The following is a 25,464-nucleotide window of genomic DNA, read 5'->3' as shown; positions in this document are numbered from 1 at the left end:
GCGAATTGGTGCAGTCACTTTGGAAAACAGTATGAAGGTTCCTCAAAAAATTAAAAATAGAACTACCATATGATCCAGAAATCCCTCTTCTGGGTATATATCCAAAGGAAATGAAACCAGGATCTCAAGGAGATATCTGCACTCCCATGTTGACTGCAGCATTATTCACAATAGCCAAAATATGGAAATAACCTAGGAGTCCATTAGTGGATGAATGGATAAGTATGTGGGATGTGTGTGTGTGTGTGTGTGTGTGTGTGTGTGTATTCATACATACACATATAAAATGGAATATTATTCAGCCATAAGACATAAATCCTGCTATTTGTAACAACATGGATGGACCTTGAGGACATTATACTAAGTCAAACAAATCAGACAAAAAAGACAAGTATTATAGGATATCACTTATATATGGAATCTAAAAAAGCCAAACTCATAGAAACAGAGTAGTGGGAGTTCCCTGGTGGCCTAGTGGTTAGGATTCCGGGCTTTCACTGCCAAGGCCTGGGTTCAGTCCCTGGTCAGGGAACTGAGATCCTGCAAGCCAGCTTGCAATGCAGCCAGAAAGAAAAAAAAAAGAAAGAAACAGTAGCATGGTGGTGGCCAAGGGCTAGGGAGGTAGGGAAAATATGGAGACGCTGCTCAAAGGATACAAACTTCCAGTTAGAAGATAAATAAGTTTGGGGGATCCAATGTACAACATGATGACTATAGGAGGGGAAAAAAGAATAGGTGCCCAACAAATATTTACTGATATTGGCTCTAATCTTCAGATAAGGATACCTATTTCACAGGCCTGTCTCATTTTGCTAAGGAGGAAACTAAGTCTCAGAGAGAGTAACTGGCCCAAAGTGAGAATCTGTCTGCAGCCTATTTTGATTCTGAAGCCAGAGAATGCTGCTAAAAGGATGAAGCCCCTAGGTATTCTTGGATCATGGACTCCTTTGAGAACTGGATGCAAGCTATGAGCCCTCTCCCCAGAAAAGGACTCAAACACACACACACACAATCTTTTACAGAATTTATGGGGTCCAGAACCCTTCTCCTTAGGTAAGGGCCAAGTGTAAAGAATTCTGAGTGTTAGGATGGAAACATCTTTTCCCACCTTGCTTTGACTCCTTCTGTAGTGTAGCACAGCCCCAGAGTGATCATCCAATAACAGTACTGAACACAGAGAGCAAATGATGCCTAGAAAAGCCCAGGGGCTCACCAACTAATACCACAGACTGACAGGCCCCAGACTTCCAACACTTACCATAGCTGCAATTCTCCTTACAACCCATGCTCATAGGAAAGTTATAAATGAGCTTTAAAATAAGAAAGTATTACCCTAACTTTTCTTATTTTAAGAAAAGGGATCCAGCAAGGGATTCCTCAGGACCAGCATTCCTTTGTAATCCTATGGAGGACTCTCACTAAGTCAACTCCCTAACTGGACAAGTTTGGAGCTTTAAAAAGGCAGCTGGGGCTTCCCTGGTGGCGCAGTGGTTGAGAGTCCGCCTGCCGATGCAGGGAACACGGGTTCATGCCCCGGTCTGGGAGGATCCCACATGCCGCGGAGCGGCTAGGCCCGTGAGCCATGGCCACTGAGCCTGCACGTCTGGAGCCTGTGCTCCGCAATGGGAGAGGCCACAACAGTGAGAGGCCCACGTACCACATTAAAAAAAAAAAAAAAGAAGGCAGCTAAACTACATGAATAGCGGTGCCACTCATCTACAAACCAAACTGACATGTTATGAGAAATCTATTAAAGGAAGACCGCCTTCTACTCAGTAATATTAACCTAGTTTGAGCTACTGAACTATATGAGTGTAATAAAATGGCATTTCTTAAGAAATGTTCCATATTTCTATCATTTTCTTCATGTACTAATATTACCAATAATAGCATCTGCTACACTGCAAGTGCAGCAATAGATGCTTTGACATAAATCACCTTACTCAAGCTTTACAACCACCCTGCAAGTGAGGTATTTATTCCCATTTTACAGAGTGGGAAAGTGAGACTATGAGAGGTTAACTAACTTGAAAAGGTTATCCAGCTTACCAGCAAGTGGGGGTTTCATATGTCAGTTGGTCTTGGGTTATTTAAATAATGATGCAATAACATCATTAGCAATAACAGCACCTGCTATGGGTCACTTACTTAACAAACATCTTAAATCCACTCAACTATCCCCAAAAAAAGCACTATTATCATCCCCATTTTTTTTCAGATGGGGATACTGATGCTCAGTAAAGTAAATTAACTTACTAACAGTTATTAGTAAATGGTAGAGAATGGAATTGTAGTTTCCAATCCAGATGTGTCTAGTTCTTTTCACTACTCCCTAAGAGAAGTGGCTACATCTTCTACTTCTTCCTCCCCCCCACCTCTGCCAGACTAGGGCACCCAATCCAGGGCACTCTCCCCACCACCCACCTTCTCTAGCAGGGCCTTTCGTAGACGCCGCTCCTCCTGAACCATGATGAACATCTCCTTATGCACAGCTGCTGCCAGGTTCAGGTCCAGCTTCTCTGGACAGGCAGCCATCTTGCAGATGAGTTCCTCATGGGAGAAGACACAGTATCTTCGGAGCCGGCGGTAGTGCTCAATGCACTGGCGCCCAGCTGGCAGCTGTGGACAGGTTCAAGGTTGAGTATGGCCAAGTCTGGAGGCGATGGTGCCTCAGCCTCCCCACAACCCTCCTGCTTCTCCCTGCCATCCCATCACACTCCAGACTCACCCAGTCAGCAGTGCAAAAGTTGACAGCCTCAGCAAAGTTGTAGCCTTGGTTAAAGCCACTGTGGTAAGCACGAGGGAAGGTAATGACAAATTCTCCTGCACACTGGTTTGTGCGGACAACCTGAGGAAGAAAAGCCAAGGTCATTGAGACAGAGATCTAAGTCCAGGGTTCTTAAGGAGAAGAAGGAAAGTCTCAGGGAACACAGTCTGACAACAGATTCCCAGACCCTCCAACTCCGAAAGAAAGGACCATTGGTCTCTGCTCTCAAGGTTTTGATTTGTGATGACAGGAAAATTTGAGTCAAAAGCAGGAAATGTACATATACCAAAATATTTCAACTTCCCTAATAATTTTTTTTTTTTTTTTTTTTTTGCAGTACGCAGGCCTCTCACTGTTGTGGCCTCTCCCGTTGAGGAGCACAGGCTCTGGACGCGCAGGCTCAGTGGCCATGGCTCACGGGCCTAGCCGCTCCGCGGCATGTGGGATCTTCCCGGACCGGGGCATGAACCCGTGTCCCCTGCATCAGCAGGCAGACTCTCAACCACTGCGCCACCAGGGAGGCCCCCTAATAATTTTTTAAAAATTCAAAACATCACTTTTCATTAAGCTGGACATGTTTTTTCATTAATTTTTGTTACCAGTCATGTAAGCAGTTTCAAGAACCAAGTGGTTCTGTAAGATTTGTTATAAAGTCAGCAGACCCGGGGCTTCCCTAAATAACATGCTTCTAGACTATATTAAAAATAGCCTCCTATGTCTCAATTTGCTTACTTTTCTGTGTATTAGTAATTTAATCCCAACCTTTTGGACAAGTGTCCAACTTTCCTCTCTCCTATCACTTTTCACCTTTCTGTAGCAGTCTCTCATGGAGCCTTATGATCTGTTTCAATTGGGACCAGCTGCCCTCCCTGGCTTGTCACTCTCCCACGACAGATCTCCTGTTTCCTAGATCCCATGTCTTCCTCTTTCTTGGTTTGTTCCTTTGCTGTGCTTAAGCACATCGTCCAACAGCTTCCTGAGAAATGGTGGGAAGAACTTTTTAAAAAAATGCCTCTATTCTACTCTCAACCTTGATAATCTGACTGCCCATAAAATTCTAAGTTGAAAATCATTTTGGAAAAAAAAAAAAGAAAGAAAGAAAATAATTTTGAAGGCATGGCTCTAGTCTTCTAGATTCCAGTGTTGCTTTTGAAGTCTAAAGCTGTTCTGACTCCTAATGTTTTGAATGAAACCTGTTTTCTCTCTCAGAAAGCTTGTAGGAGTCTTCTGGTCCCATTGTTTGATATGAAAATTCACCAGGTATACCTTGGTGTGGATCTATTTGCATTCATGTACTGGGTAGGCCCTCTGATTCTGGAAACTGTCATTCAGTTCAGGGAAATTTTCTTGAACAATTTCTTAACAATTTGATCCTTTCAGTTTTCATTTATTCTCTTTTCAGAGAGAATTGTTTGAATATTGAACCCCCAGAAGAAATTCTCTAACTTTTTCTACCTTTTTCCATCTTTATCTTTCTATTCTATTTTCTGGGAGATCTCCTTAACTGTTTATCTTCTAAGCTTTTTATTTTTTTTTCATCTTCCACTTTTGCTATCTTAATTTTCGTTCTCAGCATGTTCTTTTAAAATAGCACCCTGTTCTTATTTTATGTTTGCAATATATGCTCATCTCTGAAGGTATTAATAAGGTTTCTTTTCCTTTTCTTTTTGAAGTTTACTTCTCCCTGCCTAGCCTCTGTTTGTCCAAGCTGCTTTTTTACTATTTGGTTCTACTTTGTTTATTCTAGAATTTTCTCAGTTGTCTGTTAATCTGTGGCTATCTAGTTATATTCAAGAGTAAGAAATGAAAAGGCTAAATGAAAGTTCTGAGTACAGAGGTGAAGTTTGTCAACTGTGAGCCACTGTAGAGTGAAACCACTTAGTTTGGGAAACTCTAGGTCTTTCCTTTTGGGCCAGTCAGATTCCCCAGAGAAAACTCCTATTTTTTTGCCTGAAGGAAAAAGGTCTGGCTTGCTATTGTTCTAAGAGCCAAGTGGAGGAAGATGGCTGGGAACCTCAGCATTCAGTAGGTATACAGTGAATCCTACTAGTTTCACTATACTTCTACTCTCAACTGTACCTAGAAGACCTCAATCCAGAGATCTATTTCAACCTCTTTGAAAGTAAATCTCACAGTCTTTTGCTAGAGTGAGGGAGGGTCACGTTTCCAGCTGCCCAGTGTGGGTGAGGATCCCATAGCTGCTGCTTTTTAAAAATATTTATTTATTTATTTTTGGCTGCTTTGGGTCTTCGTTGCTGCGCGTGGGCTACTCTTTCTTGCGGTGCTTGGGCTTCTTATTGCGGTGGCTTCTCTTGTTGTGGAGCACAGGCTCTAGGCGCGTAGGCTTCAGTAGTTGTGGCATGCGGGCTCAGTAGTTGTGGCACACGGGCTCAGCAGTTGTGGCACACGGGCTTAGTTGCTCCGCAGCATGTGGGATCTTCCCAGACCAGGGCTTGAACCCATGTCCCCTGCACTGGCAGGTGGATTCTTAACCACTGTGCCACCAGGGAAGTCCCTCCCATAGCTTCTTATATAAATATGAACCACTCTTTATTTTTACCCCATTTGTCTTTACTCCCTGGTCTTTACTCCCTGGAATGTCTGCTGCAACCAACTACTGAACCCTTGGGGGGTACTGAGGTATAAATCAGATTGGTTCTCAGATATTCCAGAACTGGCTTAAGATTCAGTTTTCTTATTTGTTTCCTAGTTTCAAGAATTTTGTTTATCATGGTCTCTTTTCTTGTTTTCCCCATCTCTGTGATTTTTTTTTTTAACCTTAAAAAAAAATCACTTTGTGGCATTTTGTGAAGTTTCAGTAAGGAATGGAAGTAGCCATGTGTACGTTTAATTAGCTGTCTTTACCAAGAAGTCTTGCAAAGTTTTTTAAAATGAACATTCCATGCTGATGAAGACACAGTGAAATAAGTACAGTGCTGTTATGGGGACCAATAACTTCTCTCTGGAAAGCAAAATCGCTGACACATAACCAAAAACCTAAAATGTTTATAGCCTTCAACCCAACAATTCATCTGCTAGGGTACTAGACTAATGAGGAGAGAATCAGCATCCTAACAATACTGAATCTGCACATTTATTCAGGCCATGTATCAGTTCCCACCTCCAGTACATTTTCTTCTCAAATCTTTCCCTACTTAGAGGCAACATCAGTATTTACTGCTTGTACTACTGCACTGGCCCCCATTACCAACCACTAGAATTGTCTTCCCCAACCAAAATGCAAACCTGATTATGTAATGTCCCTGTTGAGAACCCCTCACTTGAATCCCCATAACTACATGATAAAGCCACGGCCCCAATAGGCAAACTCTTACTCTTCCTTCAAGTGTCACCACTTCTACAAATGCTTTCCTGACCTCCCCCCGCCGCCCCTACTTCCTAATGACCCAGTCTGTTGTCCTTTTGTAGCACCTCTAATATTTTATTCCAGTTGTTTACTCACCTTTGTCCTCTACTCAACTGCACATGACTAAAGGCAGGGATTAGTTTATTTGCTTTCAGGGTGCTGACCAGAGGTCCTGCACACAGAGGGAGTTCTAGCAGTATTTGCTGAATGATCTAGTCCCAGCCTTAATTTTACAGATGTGAAAACTGAGTCCCACAGAAGCCTCAAGTAGCAGAGCCAGAAATAGAACCTAATGCACCCTCATTTTGGCAATGTCACTTTACTGTTTCCTATGCAGTTTTTTTTAGAAAGCTCTCCTCACATTCTGCAGCTATTAAAAAATGACCCAAAAGTCCATCAACTGGTGAATGGACAAACAAAATGTAGTATATCCATACAATATAATATTATTCCATCACAAAAGGGAATGAAGTTCTGAAGCAAGCTATAACATAGATGAACCTCAAAAATATTATGCTAAGTGAAAAGCCAGACAAAAAAGACCACATATTATTCCATTTATATGAACTGTCTAGAAAAAGCAAATTTTTAGAGTTAGCAGATCAGTGGTTGCCTGGGACTAGGGGTTGGAATGAAGAGTGACTGCAAAAGGGCACAAGGGATCCTTTTGGGGTGATGGAAATGTTCTAAAACTGGATTGTGGTGATGGTAGCACAACCCTGTAAATTCACTGAATGGTGCATTTAAAATGCGTGATTTTTATGGTATGTAAATTATACTGCAATAAAGCCGTTTTTCAAAAAAGATGGTTATAAATAGTTCATGGTGAGGAAGTAAAAAATTATTCTAGACCAGCATTGTCCAATAGTAATATAATGCCAGCCACATATGTACTTTTTAAATTCTCCAGTAGCCACATTAAAAAAGTAAAAAGAAACAGGTGAAATTAACTTCAATGTATTTTATTTAATATATCCACAATATTATCATTTTAATGTGTAATTGGTATACAAAAGTACTACTGAGATATTTCTCATTCTCTGTTTCATACAATGTCTTGAAATCCAACATATGTTTTATACTTTCAGTACATTTCAGCTGGGACTAGCCATGTTTCAAGTGCTCAATAGCCACATGTGGCTAGTGGCTACCAAATTGGACAATGCCATTCTAGATGATCAAACTTAACAAAACAGATTATAAAATCCATACACTGATTACTGTCATGTCAAAACTTACATAAAAAAGATGGAAATGTAACAAAATGTGGAGGATATAGAGATGACCTCTCTACTGCCATTTTTTGGAAAGGGGGGATGTTTCTTTTATAATAAAAATACTTATACTATATATCTCTATAAAAAGAAATGGCCCTCTCTCACCAAAGGGGAAGATGGGTGAGGTGGGGGGGGGGGAGTGCGGCCAAAGATAGCTCTGAGGGACCTCCAGCTGGCTAAACTGCAGCCTGCCGACATGTGAATATGAAAATCAGATGTCCTGGATTGAGGGGATACTGCCAAGTCCAAAGAGCCTGGAGATGCTGGGAACTACCTATAGGAAGGGCCTGGCAGACAGAGGGTGGGGTGGTGAAACAGCAGCTGGCCAGAGAAGCTGGGGAGCTATGAGCAGGAGAAATGCTGTGAAGGTGGAAGCAAAAAAGTCTGTGATAAAAGTTTTTTAAGAAGAGATTAGGGCTTCCCTGGTGGTGCAGTGGTTGAGAGTCCGCCTGCCGATGCAGGGGACACAGGTTCGTGCCCCAGTCCGGGAAGATCCCACATGCTGCGGAGCGGCTGGGCCCGTGAGCCATGGCCGCTGAGCCTGCGCGTCCAGAGCCTGTGCTCCTCAACGGGAGAGGCCACAACAGTGAGAGGCCCGCGTACCGCAAAAATAAATAAATAAAAAGAGATTAGAATTGAATGAATATATATATGTGTGTATATATATGTATGTATGTATGTATGAATCTTAGCTGTCTGAATCCTTAAGGAGAATCCTCTTCTACTCTTATAATTCTCCTTGACACTGTGGGAAAGAACTGATGCTGTGGGTCAGGAAGAAAGGAGTCTGAGGAAAGGTCAGACCCAATGTCTACTTGTGAAGAGCATAACTTGAAGGGCCCTTGGTCATTGCTACATCTTGAGTCCAGTAATTCTTTTTTTTTTTTCCCCAGTAATTCTTAAATGAGGTGATGCAGAGAGGGAAAAGGAATGCGTTTCCTCTAATTCCCTAGATATCTCAAACCTTGGTTAAGTATCACTAAAATGCATAATAAAAAGTATTACTCATAGGTTATATAGTATAGCAAAACAAGCTGAAGGCAAGAAGAAATTCAGGCAAGAACCACTGACCTACTGTACAGATGACCAGGGATTTCAAGGAGATATTAATGCAATATGTACTGACTGCTTACTGTCCCACGCACTAGACTAAGCAGTAAGGTAGCCAAGGATGGTTTTGGGGGCACGGGGTTGAAGGGAGTGGGGAGGAGTAGCAGCACAGAATGAATAAGACTGAAAGCAGAGGTGGAAGATGTACTCATTCCTGTTTCTACAGGACTGTTGATCAGGTTATTTTAAGATCCACACCAGAAAACTGGCCGATACTATTCAACGTCAGAAATTCCCAGGAATATAAAGCCCCTTATAGGTAAGCCAGGATGTATACCCACAGTGGGAGAGAAGTCCACAGAGAAGGAGAACAGGACAAGTCAGGACTCTGGGTTCAGCTTTTTTTTTTTAAATGCTGAAAGATATTGGCACCTTTTTTTTTTTTAGGTTACTTCCCCACACCCCGTCCCAGCTTTACTGAGATATAGTTGACATATAACATGTTGGTGTACAACATGTGGATTTGGTACACTTATATATTGCAAACTAATTACCACCATAGAACTCTGACCTGTTAAATAAATAAACAGACCTACCCACTGCTCCAAGAAGGGTCACAATATGGAAAGGATAGCAGAGACTGCTAGTTGTCCCCTTATATTCATTCTCACCCTCTTTCTTAATAGCATGACCTCCAATTTGTAGCTGGTACATGACCATCCTTAATAAAAATCAGATTGTCCAGTTTTCCTCACAGCTAGATGTGGCCATGTGACTAAGCTGTGACTAACCAGAGGTGAATGGAAATGATGTGTACCCTTAAGAGTAAGGAGACTTGTCTTGCCCAGTCCTTCCTCTATTTCCCTTTTCCACTGGTGGAAGCCATCCCTAAGGTGTTGCCCTCAAACATCAGGCCCAGAGGGCTCACCATCACATTGTATCTCTAATCACTATTATTTCTGTCAAACCTATAGCCTGATTAAGACAGAATAGGAATGAGAAAGGGGCAGGGGTAGATTCCAGACAATGACCACCACCACCACCACCACCACCACAAAGGACACCACTAACTCATTCCTACACCTTGCCCTATTTCCTGGACACTCACCGGCACACCATGGGACATGAGGGTATTGGGATTCATGAGGGTGACAAGTTGGTGCAGAAGGTCAGGCTGGCTATCAAAGAGCTCAGGTGTCAGCTTCTTCATCACCTCTTCCAAATGTTCTGCTGCAAGTGAGGGTACCCCATACCAGGTCTTCGGCTCACCCCTGGCCAAGCAGAAAGGAGACATGTAGAGTGGACACACCTATGGTACTGAAGGAGCCCACCCTGACTGCTTCCCTGGCTCACCAGGACCCCACTCACCAGTGGAGGTAGTTAATGGAGTAACTCCAGTGATCCTCAATATGCCAGCAAAAGGCTGAGAAGACCATGCCCACGTAGAGCCAGGGCACCTTCATGCCGGAGATATCTGCATTGATGTGGCACAGTACGGACTGCTCCAGCACCGGCATCACATTCAGGTTCCAACCACTAGTAGCATACTCCTGTCAGGTCAGGTATTTGTGGAAAAGGGATGAGAGTTTTGCTAAGGAGTGGAGATCTTTAGCCCAGGGAACCTTAATTTCGAGGTCATAGACCTTTCTGAAACATCTAAGAAATAATATAGGTGTTCTTCCCCCTGCCTCCGTCAAATGCATACACACAAAATTTCAATCCACTTCACTTTACTTCAATTTTAGGGAGGTTTATAGATGTGCCCACCCACCAAAATATCTGCAAGTTAAAAGCCCCTGCTCTGGACCAAAATGCACCCTTCCCTTGATACAGGCCTAGGGCCTCATTATTTCCTGAACTTACAATCCCAGTCCCTGAACACTTCTTATGAATGAGCCAGGCACCCTGCCAGGTACTTCATATACCTTCTCATTTAATTCTTTTTTTTTTTTTTTTTTTTTGCGGTACGTGGGCCTCTCACCGCTGCGGTCTCTCCCGTTGCGGAGCACAGGCTCCGGACGCACAGGCCCAGCGGCCATGGCTCACGGGCCCAGCCGCTCTGCAGCATGTGGGATCCTCCCAGACCGGGGCACGAACCCGTGTCCCCCGCATCGGCAGGCAGACTCCCAACCACTGCGCCACCAGGGAAGCCCTCTCATTTAATTCTTATAAAATTTGTAAAATGGATACTGTCCCCATTCTACAGACAAAATAAACAGCCAATATCATGGCTGGAGATGCCATGCCAGATATTAGGCTGTGCTCTTTACACATATCATCCCATCTACAACTCACAGCAACCATATAAGGTAGGCATAATCGTCCCCATCCTATAGAGATACTGAGTCTTTCAGATACTAAATGACTTGCTTAAGCCACACAGCTGACATAACCATGAATCACCTACTCACCTCCTCCTCAGGGGTTAGGTGCCGCTTACTGTCACTGACGGGGAAACCGCTACCAAATTCTTTGGAATGGATGTCAGCCCCATACTCAACAGTCACATCTTCCTCAATGCTATTCACCAGCCGCCAGAATTCCTTCTCCACGAGTTCTGTGGGCACCATCTAAGGAACAGGGGTAGCAGATGACCATGGCCCATCATATCCTGGCCCCACTGACCCAGGAGAGCTATTGACCATCAGGCACCTATGACCCTAGCCCTGACACTACCCCAGCCCTCCATCACCTACGTGTACGGGCATGTTGAAGTAATCGGCTTTAAAGGAGTCAGCCATCTCGCCAAAGCTCTGCAGAGTGTATTCCCGGGTAGCCTGCTCAAAGCCAAAGGCTTCGGGGGGGCGCTTACACTCCTGAAACCCAAAGGAGAACACGTCACCAAGGCAGAGGCAAAGAGGTGGAGAATCCTCAAAAGCGGAGCTGGAATATGGGGTAGGAGTCAGAAGGAGAACAGCCCTAGGTCTGTACTGAAGGCCCCTGAGGCAGGTCTCACGTCATAGCTCTACCTTTTCCTCCTAGCACTTGAGCACAGTTAGTCTCTTCATTCCCCACATGCACTTCTACCACGCTCTTGCTCTTCTCTTCCTTTAGGACTTTACTATCTAAACCATGGGCTCTGACTTAAATATGCTACCCCATGCTCTTCTGCCAGTATTTTTTCTCTCAAGATAAAATGTGACTTTATACAGGATGCTTAGAGAAGTTTTATGCCCAGACTGGAACTACAGACCTGGGAAAATGACACTGAATATTCTAGTAGCTTGGAGGATGGGAAACGAAGGCACCAACTCCTAGTGTCAAACCCCACACTATTCCTGTTCTTTACACTGTCTCAGAAGACAGGACATGTGTCTAACTCACTTTGTATCTATGTTCGTGGTTTTAGATGAGAGATGTATGTACCCCAGTCAGACACACCTTCTGCTCATGTCTGAAAACTAAGTGTCAATCTGGTCCACTGGCCCACAACCACTTAGAGAAGAGAGCCAAGTAGACCTGACAGTCTGTTGTCTATGATACTTTTGGTATCCAAACTCCTCCCTAAAGGAATCCCCACCACTACCAAGGCAATTATGCACTGCCCTGGTCTCTTTCCTCATTTGTGTGTGTCTAGTGTGTGTGCACGTGCACACCTGGTCTCTGTGACCACAGTTGACAGGGCAAGAAACTGTCAGCGTCTACTCTCCAGAAACCGAGGGAGAGATGTAGACAAGCACCCGGAATTTGGATCAAGGTAGGAGGCTCATGAAATGGAACTGAAAGACTTCCCAGGCCTCTTAGCCCTCACTGCTGCTACAGCTGCTCTCCTCACTGCCTCTCTTGCACTAGGTACACTATCCCCATGTATCCTTACTCCTGCACTCCTCCATCCCCCAGTCTAGAAAGCCTGCCCACCTCTTGTAGTTAAAATCTACAACACTGCAAACCAATCTAATTATCACAACAGAAGGAAAATACCTAAATAAATATTATACCCACATGATGGACCCCCTACAAGGAAAAAAAAAATCATACCCATGAATAAATTTAATAATATAGAAAAATGATTATAAAGTAACAAATGAAAATATACAGTAAGATCCCAAACTTGTTAAAGATAGTTATATATAGGCAACAACGAAAAGATGAGAAGAAAATATACCAGACTATTAACAATGGTTGTCTCTAGGTGGTGAGATGATAGGTAATTTGTCTATTTTCCAAGCTTTCTAAAAGAAACAAAGAATAAAAAACTTGGAAATCAAAAGAACATTTTTTTTCATATTCCTGTCCTCCAAATCTCATTGCTGACACCTTCCCTGATTACTACCCTTAGTCACTTTCCTGTCCTCTGAACTTCTACATCTGAATTTCTAACACACAATTTAACATTTGATTATATGTCATCACATATGATCTGTCTAATCATGACTCTCACCTCCCGGGGTGGTCCGAGAGCTCCCAGAGAACACAGGCTGAGTGTCCTCCTTTTCTTTCTCCCAAAGTTCTGCCCAACCTAGCCCCACCCCAGGGACCCAAAACATAAGACTGTGGCTGAGCTAGAAGGCTGCTTTCAATAAGACCGGATGAAGGAAGGCAAGGATAGCCTATGAGGCAGACATAGACTGGGGCTGGGAAGTCCTTACCGCCATGACACACTTTGGGCACCGCCAGACACCCTTGGGAATCTCAGGCAAAGGAGGCAGCAAGCAGAAGATGTGGTAGTTGTCATCACAGCCATCACACAGCAGGAGCTTGTCGTCTTCATCCCCTCGGGAACACATTCGGCATACATATGACTCAATCTGCCAGGGGAGGGAGGCAACAGTTCATCAACCTAAGCCCTGTCCAGCCTTTCAAACATCAGACTCCTCCAGACTGCACCCTAGTCCACAAAGATCTCCATTAGAAACCCACCTTGCCTGCTGGCTGGATCATTCATGGCCCTGTACAGGTTAGTCATGCTAGGCCTGGAATTTAACTGCATGCACGTACCACCTCCCCAAATAAACTAACTGTAGAGCTGTGACAGCAGAGTCTTTATCATTCAGTCCTGAATCCCCCATTTTTATTCATTCAATACTTACTGAACACTTATGTGTTCAACATTACGCTGGACTCTTCAGTACAGCGATAAATGAGACATGGCATCTGCCTTCTAAAGGCATACAGTACTCCAGAGGCACAAGTTCATAAAAATTAAAGGGCAGTGTGGAAACTGCCAACAGCAGCCCATAAAAGGGTACTATGGAAACCTAAAGGAGGAAGCACTCGAATCAGCTGGAGATAAGGAGGAACAGCCTTGAGAAGAACTTCACTGAAACGGTGACACTTGAAACTGAGACCTGAAGGCAAACTGGAATTTGGCAATGGGGCAGAGCACAGGCGAAAACTCTTCCAGGCAGAAGAAACAGCATGTACAAAGGATGGGGAAAGAAAGCATGGCACATCTCAGGAAAAAAACAAACATACCTACAAGTAGTTCAGTGTGGCTATAGCAGAAGGAGTAAGGTGGGCAGTGCTGGGGAATGAGGCTAGAGGTCTGCAGGGACTGGATCATGCATTGTAATGAGGAGCTTAGCCTTTATCCTGAAGCAATGGAGAGGGAGTCTCCTCCTCTGCACCCTTCCAGCACTTCATGTTGACAGCACTTGATCACCCTTTCTTGTTCTTTGTTCCATGTGAGTTGGCCTTGTTTCCCCAATTAAGTGAGCTACCTGAGGGCAGGGCCCACCAGGCCCACTTTTCTGCTTAATGCCACCTGGTCCAGTGCCATGCTGGGGAAATGCTCGTTGAAGGGATGAGAAGCAGAGCATTAGGAAGGCAGGGCTAGGTCCTTACAAACTGGGCATTGCTGTGGTTCCTCCGCAGCCTCATGGTCATCTTGGTGCAGGGCTCTGGGCTGTGACTCAGCTCCTCCTTGCTCTCCAGGAAGGTCTTGGGTGAGGGTGACTCCACCTTCACGTCCCCGCCTGACTCCTCCTTCACCACTATGGTGGGGGGGCACTCGGGCCCTTCCTTATCTGGGAGAGAGGAGAATGGCTCTAAAGTACAAGTCTGAAAGTCGCGGCCCAGGCTCCTCTCCCCTGGTGAGGCCATTCTTCACACTGCCCCAGCCTGTCAGGCCTCACCTTTTTTTCCGCAGAGTCTTATCCTTGGCCATGAGGCCCAGGCCCATCATCTTGGGGCCTGCCCCATAGATCTGAAGCTTCTTCAGCTCAGGATTCTTTTCAATGTCTTCCTCTGTGGGTTCCGGCTGGAAGGAAAGAAGGAAATGAATCAAGACTATCTTGGGCAGACTGCCCCATCCTAAAAGAACAACAGCCTGGACTCTACCACATGAGTTCATGCCAGGGTGGAGGCATAGGTGGGCCCAGGCAAGAATTCAGATTGCTTTTTGGAGACTGAGGGTAAGTGAACTCCCTCCTCATTCCTCTCTTGGAATGGAATTAAGATGGGATCTCAGTTTTTCCAACTGTAAAATGAGAATATTAACTCCTATCTCACAGTTACAAGGGGTTTGAGGAAAACATATATAAAGAAATCTAAGTATTTGAATCTACCAATAAATGGCAGTGACTAATATGATCTGGTAAATTACATGCTTCGGTGAGCCCAGGGACAGTGTGTATCTTGTTCTCTGTTGTATCCCCAATGCCCAGAAGAATGCCGGCACATAAGCTTCTTCCTGAGGCTAAGATATAGTTATAAGGAGAAAAAGAAGAGTTCTTCCCCTATGAGCAGAGTGAGTCAGGAAAGGAACAAGGCAGGCAAGAACACCAGACATAGGAAAGATATTATACAAACAGATCAAAACCCAGCTCAGAAGCTCAGCTGAGAGTAGAGGAAGAGCAAGAGTGAAGCCAGAAAGAGGCACACTACTGCTCAGAACTCAGAGAACCAAGAGAAGGGAGAGTGGAACAGGGAAGAGAACCTTGGTCAGAGGGAAGGGAGAGGACTCTTCACCACCAAAGCTCCAAGTTAGAAGAAGGGAAGTACTCACATCAGGCTGTAGTCTCTTGGCTCGCCGGCCATAGCTGTTGAACTTGGAGGGCTGCACAGACTGTCGAAGGGGGATACTGTGGGGTTTGTATTCCTTGTCCTTCTCCTCATTATCAAATGGACGTGTGTTGCACTGCTGGGGACAGGTGAGGGGTAAGGGTCAGGGCATGGGGCCCCAGCTCCCAACAGCAAGGACCTCCCTTTACCCTCACCCAATAGCAACCAAAGCCGTGGTTTCACACCGCCCGCCACCCACCCACCCAACAGGCCCTGCTCAACTGGCCACTGACACCAGCACACACTTTGGGAATTCTTCTCATGCCTCTGCTTATGCCATCCCGCCTTCCAACCACCTCCCCGCAACCATCTCCCCAACTAAACCAAACTCCATCTCTTCCCAGACCTCTCCAGGTCTCCAGTCCACTCCACTGAACCAGTTCCATTAAGAACAAGTGTGGAAATTTGCATCTGGCAGGGGAAAGCCTACTCCCACCCCGGCTCGGCATCCTTACCACCAGGTTGGCTCCAGACTGGTACATCTCATAGGGGTAAACGATGCGTTCATAGTGGGAGCGTAGCAGGGAGCCAATGTTTTTGCCTGGTGGGTAGTTGAGGCGTTGGGCCACCCGAGCCCATCGACGGTCCTTGCAGATGGCTTCATAGCCACCTTCCTCCACCACGATCTGTAAGGACAAGCAGAAAGGGACGTGGATGTGCTGTATGTATGTACAGAAAGGACAACGAGGACAACTCCAGCCCCTCACTTCACTGGAGGCTACCCCCTCCTACCTCCACCACTCAGACTCAAATTGCAGCCAAGAGATGCCAAGAAGTTCTGATGACAGCTTGTGTGCTACCAGGCTGTGCCCCTTCCACTGTAGCCTAGAGATCCAATATCCAAACCAAGGTGGCCCCCAGAGTACCAAGGATATTAAGGTGTGGGGTGGGGAGGGGTTTGAGAAAAACCTGTTCTTACTTTGCTGAGGCTGTAGAGGTCCAAGATCCGCCGTTCTACATTGGGAATCTTTAAGGAGGAGCCCTGGATTTCCCAGAATTTGGCAATCTGATCCAAGTAGTTCAGTTTCACTCTCGTCTGGGCCTGGAGAAAAAATGGCTCAGAGAGGCTGGCCTCCCCCTCTACCTGACCCCTATCTTCTGGCCTAATCTTAGGGGAGGAGAAGGGATGCAGAGCAGCCCACTACCCAGGGCCTCTCCCAGTGAACTGGATCCCCAACTCTAGGTAGCACCTCGCCCACCTCTCTTATCTTTGCCACCTTCCAGGCAACAGGAGAAGCCCAAGGTCCCAAAACAGAGCAGGTAGAGTCATAACAGCCAAAACTTTACATATACTCTTTCTCAATCTCCCTGACAGGGCTGTAGAAGTATTGTCATTTCTTTTACAGAGAGTCCCTGCTTCCTCAAGTCACACAGCAGGTACCAAGAGATCTGAGTGTCAAATAACGTACGTATTTGCTTTTCCTCTGCTAATAATCTGCTGTATAGTCTTGAGTAAGTCAGTTCTATTCTCTGGACCCGTTTTCTGATTATGAGGGAAATAAAAAACTGCCCAGTCCACTCACCCCAGAAGGGTAGACTTATGAGAGGAACAGTGAATGCCCTCTGGAACTTTGGAATTAAATCTAAGCTCTAGGCATGTTTCAGAGAATGAAGGCTCCAAAAGAAAACATTCACCTCTTCACATGCACCATGAAATTTGTTCCATGGTAGCTGAAGGGTGAGAGTGTATGCTAAAGATAGAATGGCCTAAAGAACTGAGATGGTGTACCAAAGCAGCACTGCCACCTGGCCTACCCAGGAACCAATGTGGGCCAAAGATTCTAGGAACAAGGCATGTACCATGCTTTCCCGAAATCTCAGTGACCCAAGAAGGGCTCCCCAAGGCCCCAAGTCTATAACCACCTCACCCTAATCAGAAGGCCTAGTTCTAGGGAGAACTGGGTGAGTCATTATCATTCATTACCTTGCTCTGATCCCATTAGGGGGAAACAGGGACAGTTCTTTCACAGATGAGGAAAAGTAAGGTCTATTTGTGGAAAGGAACATCCTATGGCTCCTTTGCTATGAGAATCCCTAAGGGGCCAGGAACCCTACTCCCTCCACCTCAACCCCTTAGCTTTCCAACCTTGGCCCATCCCTGTCCCTCCCCCTCATTAGCCAGCACTATCTCTCTAGAAAACCTGTCCCTGTCCCATGGTAGGCTACACCTTGTCCTAGCTATACCCCAGCAGACCTGGTCAGATCCATTTCTCTAAGGACCTTGTACCCCATACAAGAGATGATTTTTGCCCTGACCAGCACAGCACCTAGACCGACTCTAGAACAGTGATTCTCAATGAGGGGCAATTTTGCCCTCCAGGGGACATTTAAGTAATGCCTAGAGACATTTTTGGTTGCCATAACCGGGAGAGGGTACTATGTGGGTAGAGGCCAGGGATGCTGACAGACATCCTACAATGCACAGGACAGCCCTCCACGACAAAAAATTACCTGGCCCAAAATGTCAATAGTGCCAAGGTTGAGGAACTGTGGTCTAGAAGACAAGTACGCTTTTAGGTAACGGGTATTCGGTTGGGCCTAATAGTCACCCCCACACCCCCAGACATCTAGTAAGGCTTGAGGATACATAATAATGAGGGAGAGGAGTGGTAGCATACCTCTACCCTACACCTTCCATGGGAAACTCCAGAACTTTACCTCTGGAACTGGCTTGAGGGCATCTACTCTCATTGCCCTGGGGCATTCTCAAGTCCTTAGTGGAGAACCTCATCTTACCCATGCAAAGGGCCTAGATTTCCTGTATGGAACATAAAGGAGAGGGAAAAGCCTACCTGCCTGACTCTCTGTCCAAGTTTGTAACCATTCCAGCTTCCTCACAGACCAGTTCTTGTGTTGTTCCTGCCCATCCACCTCACCTCCCACCTTACCAAGCACCATGGAAGAAAGGTAGGAAGCACAGGGTTGTAGATGAATTGGATAGATGAGGACACATTCAGCTGGCCAAGCAAGAAAGGGTCTCAACCAGCCCCATGTTTCTCTTTTGTTGACCCAAGCAGGGTAGGTTAGTTGACAGGGGAGCTTCAGAAGTAGCAAACCTTTGTGGGAAAGGGCCACCCCCAGCCTTGGGGCTATCAGATTTGGGATGCTAAATGCTCCTGCTCTAGGTTACATTCAGAGCTCTAAAGCTTCCTCCATGCCCTCCAGGCAATTTCACAGAAGAGAGAACAAAGGCCTAGTTAGGTAAAGTACCTTAGACAGAGAAGGTAGGAGGGAAGTGGGATCAGAGCTCAGGTATCCATTCTCCCAACCCCACCACCAGTTGCTAGTCATCTTACCTCTAGTTCATTCAGCCTCTGGATTCGGGGAGTAAACCTGAAGTTGTCCACTTCTACAGCAAAGGGTGGCTGCCAGTCCTGAGTGGGTACAGAGGAAAAAAGGGAGTTGGGTTATTCCAGTATAGTGCAAGACCAGAGGGGCACCAAAAGCAGCTCAGCACCCCATTCATGCCTTCCCAGACCTCTAGCCACGTCAGACCTTTTAACCTGGCAAACACCCAACCCATACACACACAACTCACTACAGGGCTTTAGAAGCCCCTCAAGTCCACATCCAATACCCCATGCACATACCCTAGGAAATGTCTTCAGAGTCCCTGCAACAGTACAGTGCTAGGATTTTAAGAAATAGAGAGATGGGGCCCAAAACAGCTGACTTCAAACTCTCCCTATGCCCATATTAACTCCTCATCCCCTAGGCATAGGACACACAGTCTGGAAGTACTGGAAAGCACACAGGATCTGGAGTCAGAAAACCTGGGTTCATGTTTTAGCTCCACTACTTACTAGCTAAGGGATTTTACCTTTCTGAACCTGTTTTCTCAACTGTAAGGTGGGAATATGAACTCCTGCCCTGGCTTCCTCATAAGACTGATATGAAAATTAAACTGGTTTTCAAATGAAAATGTTATTCAAAAGAATCATCATTAAGACTTGACATCTAAGGCTGACCTCACTACCCAATACATATGCAGGGTAGCTCATCTCCAATTTGGGCAGGATTTAAAGGTTTGGGCCTTTAGTGTCTGTTCTCTCAGTTTAAAAGGCCTGAGATAGACACTGCAGGGAAGAGCAAGGAACAAGGAGCAAGAATTTGCAATACTCACCTGGTCAGAAAGGCTTCCTGTGGGTCCACTCTCAAACACCTGCCCAGTACAGGAAGAGGCAGGGGAGGAAGCGGGGAGGGGTGTCCTAAGTGCTGGGATGCACCACTGACTGTGGTAGCAAAGAATTGGGAGGATTTGGGGAGAAGGAGGGAAGTCAGGGAAAGATAATGAAAGTGGGGGAGACTCTGTCCTGCCAAGTCAGAGCTTGTTGTGTCCTGCCCAAAGGGCAGCTGTGAAAAGCCTTCTTCCCAATGCCCGCCTGCCCCCCCCCCCCCGCCACACCCCACGCAGTCCTTTCCTCCTCAGAACCCTGGCTCCTGCTTGGGTGGTGAAAAGAACCTCGAGTAACCTAGACCAGTGCCCTCATTTAATGAATGGAGAAAGTGAGGCCCAGAGAAGAAATATGATTTCTCCAGAATCACATGCTGAGTTAGTGGTAGAGCCAAGACTAGAACCCCTGCCTTCTGACCTCCAGTCCAAGGCTCTTTGCACTACACCAGGCTACGACTGTTCACGCACATGTGCATACATATGGAAGCGGGGGAGGAGGATGGTAAAAGAGAAGAAAAGCTGTTGGCCTCTTCTGTACACACACTTTGAGAAAAGGGGCCAGGGACTTCCCTGATGGCGCAGTGGTTAAGAATCCACCTGTCAATGCAGGGGAATGGGTTCGAGAGCCCTGGTCCGGGAAAATCCCACATGCCGCAGCGCAACTAAGACCGTGCACCACAACTACTGAGCCTGTGCTCTACAGCCCACGAGCCACAACTACTGAGCCCGCGTGCCACAACTACTGAAGCCCGCGTGCCCTAGAGCCCATGCTCCGCAACAAGAGAAGCCACTGCAATAAGAAGTCCGTGCACTGGAATGAAGAGTAGCCCCTGCTTGCCACAACTAGAGAAAGCCCGTGAGTAGCAACGAAGACCCAATGCAGTCAAAAATAAAATAATTAATTTTTTTTAAAAAAGAAAAAAACAGAAAGGGGCCAGAGGACTCATACTTGCATGCACACATATTCCCCCCGCCAAAGCAGGTAGCAAACACATGGGACTCAGTGAAGCTGGGGCAAAAACAAACAAACAAACCCAACAACGACAAAAAACCCTCAAACTAAAATGATATGGCTCAAGCCCAGACAAGCTCCCCATGCCCTCTTGCCTCCCATCAGTAGGGCACTCCCCTCAGCGCAGGTAATCCAGGCAGAAAGGTGCTCAAACCCCAAACTCCAGGCACCTTTCTTTCCTGCTGAATCAAGTTCTAGATAAGAATAAGCGCAACATCAAGCAACCTGACAGGAAATGGCAGAACTGAAATCCTAGAGCAGGAGCTGTGCATGCAACAGATAGCTGGGAAAGGTTCAACAAATCTCCCTGCCTGGCTCTCCCTGGGACCTACAAGCTCCCTCATCCTGCCTTCAGTCCCATACTCCCATGTGCCAAATACTCACTACGTCATGATGGTGATAAAAAGGTTGGCTACCTGATGCAGGAAGCAAGACCCTTCCAAGCTCCCCTGCGTCTACTCCAGTATACCAACACTCTCCTCTCACCCATCTTCCCCAAGAGTAGCAGTCACCTGCCTAGCAATTCAGAATCCAAATGGCCCTTCAGGCAAACCTTCAATTTCCAAGCACGCACCCATACAAAGGTTCTCACTCTGGGCCCAAGCACCACTTGGGTGAGTGCTTTAAATTCCAGCCAGAAGTCCTGGCTGCCTAAAGGAGGCCTAGGAGCAGCCCTACCCGAGGGGAAAACAGAACAAAAACCAGAGAGAGCCAGGTCTCCTGGATTAGAGGGAAGTACAGTGTTGGGGTAGAGAAGAGAAGCATAACAAAGGACGGCCCCCTGCAGGACGGACACACACACACACACACACACACACACACACACACACACACACACACACACACACACACACCCCCCCCCCCCCCAGGGACATGTCACCTATCCCACCCCTGGTCCCCCAAAGAAGGGTAACAATACCCACACAAGGCCAGGCTGCCCCAAGAAGTCCAAGATAGAAAAATGGGATAGAAAATTCAAGCCTCAACTACCCCTTATGGCAGATATGCCTCTTTCCCACAGGCCTGCCGGGCCACTTCAGGGAGTGCCTCCTTGATGCTGTCCAGGACTCCAGCCTCTCCTTTCTGCTGGCCTTCCCGACCTCTCACTACCCACTGCCACTTCCTCACCATGGACAAGGAAACCTCAGAGATCTGTGGCCAAGCTCCAACAAGGAAGAAATCAGCTTACCCAACACCTCTCAGAGGATCCATCTGAAACCAGCCTAGATGTATGGCTGAACACCAGAAAGCACCAAGTTGAATAAGGAGGCCTATGGTGCCCTCCTCAGGTGGCAGCAGGGTTTCCCATTTGGTTTCAGCCAGGAGACACCTACTCAAAAATACCCTGTTGCAGACAAACTCAATTCCTGCCCTTGGAATCCCAAGTGGTGACTGAACAACGCATATCATCATTTCCCCTCCATGCTAGCAAGGTGGCAGCCTATCCTAGCCCTTGGGGGACTTCTCCTGGCCTGAAGCCAGGCCTAGGAGCAAAGATATGCCCTTTGTCACTGACATCTGGGAATCAAGGGTTCCAAAGGAGGCAGACTTCCATCCGTCCATTCTGTTTCTGGGAGTCCAAGAATATCCTATTCTCTGGGACCTCCTACATCCTGGGACAGGTCAGAGTAGAAATCTTCTGGGAAGGACTCATATACCCCACTCCAAACTGACTGGTCCAAGACTCTCCACAGAAGTCAAGCCTGGGCGGTGATGTGCAGGAAAGGCCCAGATATTGCCTTCGACTAGGAAAAGAAGGGAACAATTCCCTGAACCCATCTCAGGGGAGCCAAATAGAGCCTGTGAGACTGATTTCCTGACTGGCTTACCAGCCCAGAATATTATCATAAATGGACTGGCCTGGCAGGGTGTGAGTAAATATGAGTCAACCCACATAGAAGCAAACCAATGACCACATCAAACACCTTTGCAGTCACAATAATTACCACTTATCTAGTGCCTACTACACACAGACGCTACCTAGTTTAATCCAATTCTCGAAATAACCATTCATGGGACCCATTTCACAGGCTCAGAGAGATTACGTTACTTGTCCAAGGTCACAAAGCTGGTAAGCTGCAGAGTGGAGTTCTGAACTAAGATCTATCTCCCTTCAGAGCTGTGATCTTTCCGTTACACCACACTGCCTGCCTGAAGAGAAATGATGCCAGTAAATGGGAGAAAAGCCTTATTTAGAGCAGCCTTGACCTAGGTGGTTTGGGGTAACCAAGAGATGTGCGGGGTGCCTCTCTGGGAACTCTCCCCGGGGCCACTAGGCATCCCTGTCTTGAACCTTACTAGGAGTAGTTCTGAAGGGCGGGGTGGGAGTTGGGGGGTGGGGGTGGGTCTCCGACTTAGGGCCCTCACACCACGAAAGGACCCCTGGCCCCAGCACCCTTTCTCCGACCCGCGTCGCATCCACAACGGTCCCAGCCACCCCATCTCCCCACAGCTCGAGCTGCCCTCCGCTCCAGACTTCTCCGCCCGCTACCCTAGTTCATCATCCCCGGCCTGGTCGCCGGCGACCACCAGCCCAGGGCCTTACCGCGGGTGGGCGGATCTTGCAAATGCCCGACTTCTCGGCGATGGGCCTGATTTTCGCAATGTAGCCGAGAGGGTCTCGGAACTCTGCCCAGCTAGGCTCGAACACCGGGCACTCCGGCGGCGGTAGGAAGTCGTCAGACCCCGGCTCCATGGTGGGCCCTAGGACTGGAGGGCTCGGACGGCCCTTAAGGACTCATGGCGGACGCCGCTGTACGAAGCCGAGGCACTGCTCGGGGACTAGGCCCTAAGCGGGGCGGCCGCCGCCCGCCGAGGGCCCAGGGGGCGTGTAGCTGCCGCGCTCTGAGAGGCTCAGGCTGACGTTACTGCTACCACCTCTTCGTTCTGCTCCGTTCCTTCCAAACTCTGCCGCTGCCTCGGAACTACCGCAGCCTTCAACACCACAGTTACCTCCCAACCACCGCGGCCTTCATCGCCGCCGCCGCCATCTTGGTTTGTCAGCGTCTCCCCCCTCCCTTCACCACAACAAACCAGATCCCTCCGCAGGGTGTCCCTCCGAGCCTCGTATAACGTGCGTGAGGCCAAGCCCTAGGGAGCCTTCATCCCGTGGAGACTGAGCTGAATCGGCAGGCGTGGGTTCCCTATCAGGAAGCAGGAACTCAAAAGTGCTTCCCAGACTGAGAGCAAATAGTCCGCCTCAGCGGCGGAGGAACAAAGTGTAATTAACTGCCGGATCCTCTTTCCGGTGGACCGGCGGTGCACGTTTAAAGGCCAGTGCTGCGCATGCGCGTTATGGAGACAGACCGGAAGAGGAGTTGGCGTTGGTGGGTGGTGGGTCCGAACTGGCACCCCCTCGATGACCTCAGCCCTGGCGCGAGCCCCGCCCCAACACGCTCTCTTTCTCCCGGGTCTTTCCGGTGTGGGCCACAGAAGGCGGCTTCGGGTGCCTGATTGCAAGGCACCCTTCTGCAGGCCCGCAGATTAGGAGAGTAGTACACAGCTCCCAGCTCTAGGCGCTGATACCTCTGGGGCTTTGAACGAAGGAAGTCGGGATGCTGCTCCCTCCCCGGGGATTGCGGATTTTTTGAATCCTGGGTCCCGAGGAGAGGAAGAAAATATTTATTTTGTCCAAGTTTGCGTGTAGAGACCTCTCAGAGATGGGGCTTCCATTCTTAACCCCAAAGAGTCATTGTCAGTCAGCATTTGAATGAACACTTTCACCTGTTATGTGTGCACTTTTATCGTGTCCACATTTGTGGCATGTACACCTACAAAATAAGCCTGAGTGTATCCTACCAGTGCCCACCGTTTGAAGCACCTACTGTTTGCCCATTTGTGAGCCTACAGTGTACTTATCAAATATTTGTGTACATGGATTGTATTTATTGTGTATAGCCTGTCTTGCATTTGAGTACCTACTATGTGTACATCTGCTCCTATTGTGTGCATGTTTGTGAGCAGTTTCTGAATAGGTTTATTGCATCTACTTTGAGTATCAAACCAGTACTTTGCCCATATGTCAGACGTCTACTGCATTTGAGGAGCTCTAAGTTATTCATCAGTTGTGGGCCTACCACATGTAGTTTGAACACCTACTGTGCACATATTAGTTACATATATGCTGATAACGTGCTTATTTTGTGTTCCCCCATCAGACTGTGAATTCCTTAAGGGCAGGGACCTTGTGACCTTATACATCCTTAGCACTTGGCATGGTAAGCAGTACATTAATGTTGAGTAAACAAAAGAAAAATGAATATTTTTGAGCAGCCTTAGTATATATTGACTAAAAATAATACATACTCTTTGCAAACATTTCCTGGATATATTAAGCATCTGCTGTAAGCTTGAATATGTTTGAAGGTGATGGAGAGTGTCATTCCTCCATTCAGTTAACTGTTTCTAATCACATACCATGTCCCAGTTAGGTATATCATTCTGCCTACTTCACGACTGAGCTAAGGGCATCCGCTCTGAGGGAGTGGGGAACACTGGTAGGAGCTCACACCCTGGAGTCAGAGAGTCCTGATTTCTAGTCCCACCAGCTCTGCCATTTTCTAATTATGTGCCCTTGGGTAAGTCCCAACTTATGTAACTGAATGATGTTGTATGGAGATGATAATCCCTACCTTGCAGGATTGTTGTACAGTACCTGGCATATAGAAGGCCCTCAGTATCTGTTAACTGTTATTTTTACTTCTGAGAGTCAACAAACAATGTGTCAAAACCCATTAAGAATCTCCTTTGTGTCAGGCATTGTGCCTAGTGATTTCAGATTTTTTTTTTACCACCTGAACCCTTAGATTGCCTTGA

General features: G+C 46.9%; 1 protein-coding gene across 12 annotated transcripts in view; it reads right to left on the bottom strand.

Annotated features, from left to right (window-relative positions):
- The window catches only part of KDM5C (lysine demethylase 5C), a 31,935-nt gene extending 8,121 nt beyond the window's left edge, over positions 1-23,814 (bottom strand). For 4 of the 12 annotated variants that reach the window (XM_033850165.2, XM_033850167.2, XM_073799116.1 and 1 more), the window contains exons 1-14: positions 23,195-23,810; positions 18,760-18,837; positions 16,383-16,505; positions 15,919-16,089; positions 15,408-15,542; positions 14,539-14,660; positions 14,246-14,429; positions 13,051-13,209; positions 11,158-11,277; positions 10,873-11,031; positions 9,830-10,011; positions 9,570-9,732; positions 2,729-2,848; positions 2,425-2,619 (exon numbers count right to left, since the gene is read on the bottom strand). In XM_033850165.2, coding sequence (XP_033706056.1) covers positions 2,425-2,619; positions 2,729-2,848; positions 9,570-9,732; positions 9,830-10,011; positions 10,873-11,031; positions 11,158-11,277; positions 13,051-13,209; positions 14,246-14,429; positions 14,539-14,660; positions 15,408-15,542; positions 15,919-16,089; positions 16,383-16,505; positions 18,760-18,837; positions 23,195-23,344 — 2,061 coding nt within the window. In that variant the 5' untranslated portion in view covers positions 23,345-23,810. Of the gene's footprint in view, positions 1-2,424; positions 2,620-2,728; positions 2,849-9,569; positions 9,733-9,829; positions 10,012-10,872; positions 11,032-11,157; positions 11,278-13,050; positions 13,210-14,245; positions 14,430-14,538; positions 14,661-15,407; positions 15,543-15,918; positions 16,090-16,382; positions 16,506-18,759; positions 18,838-23,194 lie in introns of all 12 variants that reach the window. The other 8 variants (XM_033850170.2, XM_033850172.2, XM_033850162.2 and 5 more) reach the window with 6 other exon arrangements.
- Positions 23,815-25,464: the final 1,650 nt, after the last annotated feature.

Source organism: Tursiops truncatus, chromosome X, assembly GCF_011762595.2.
Source record: "Tursiops truncatus isolate mTurTru1 chromosome X, mTurTru1.mat.Y, whole genome shotgun sequence".
Classification (NCBI taxonomy): Eukaryota; Metazoa; Chordata; class Mammalia; order Artiodactyla; family Delphinidae; genus Tursiops; species Tursiops truncatus.
Note: the sequence above shows the minus strand (reverse complement) of the source record. Positions and strands in the feature narration are given on the sequence as shown.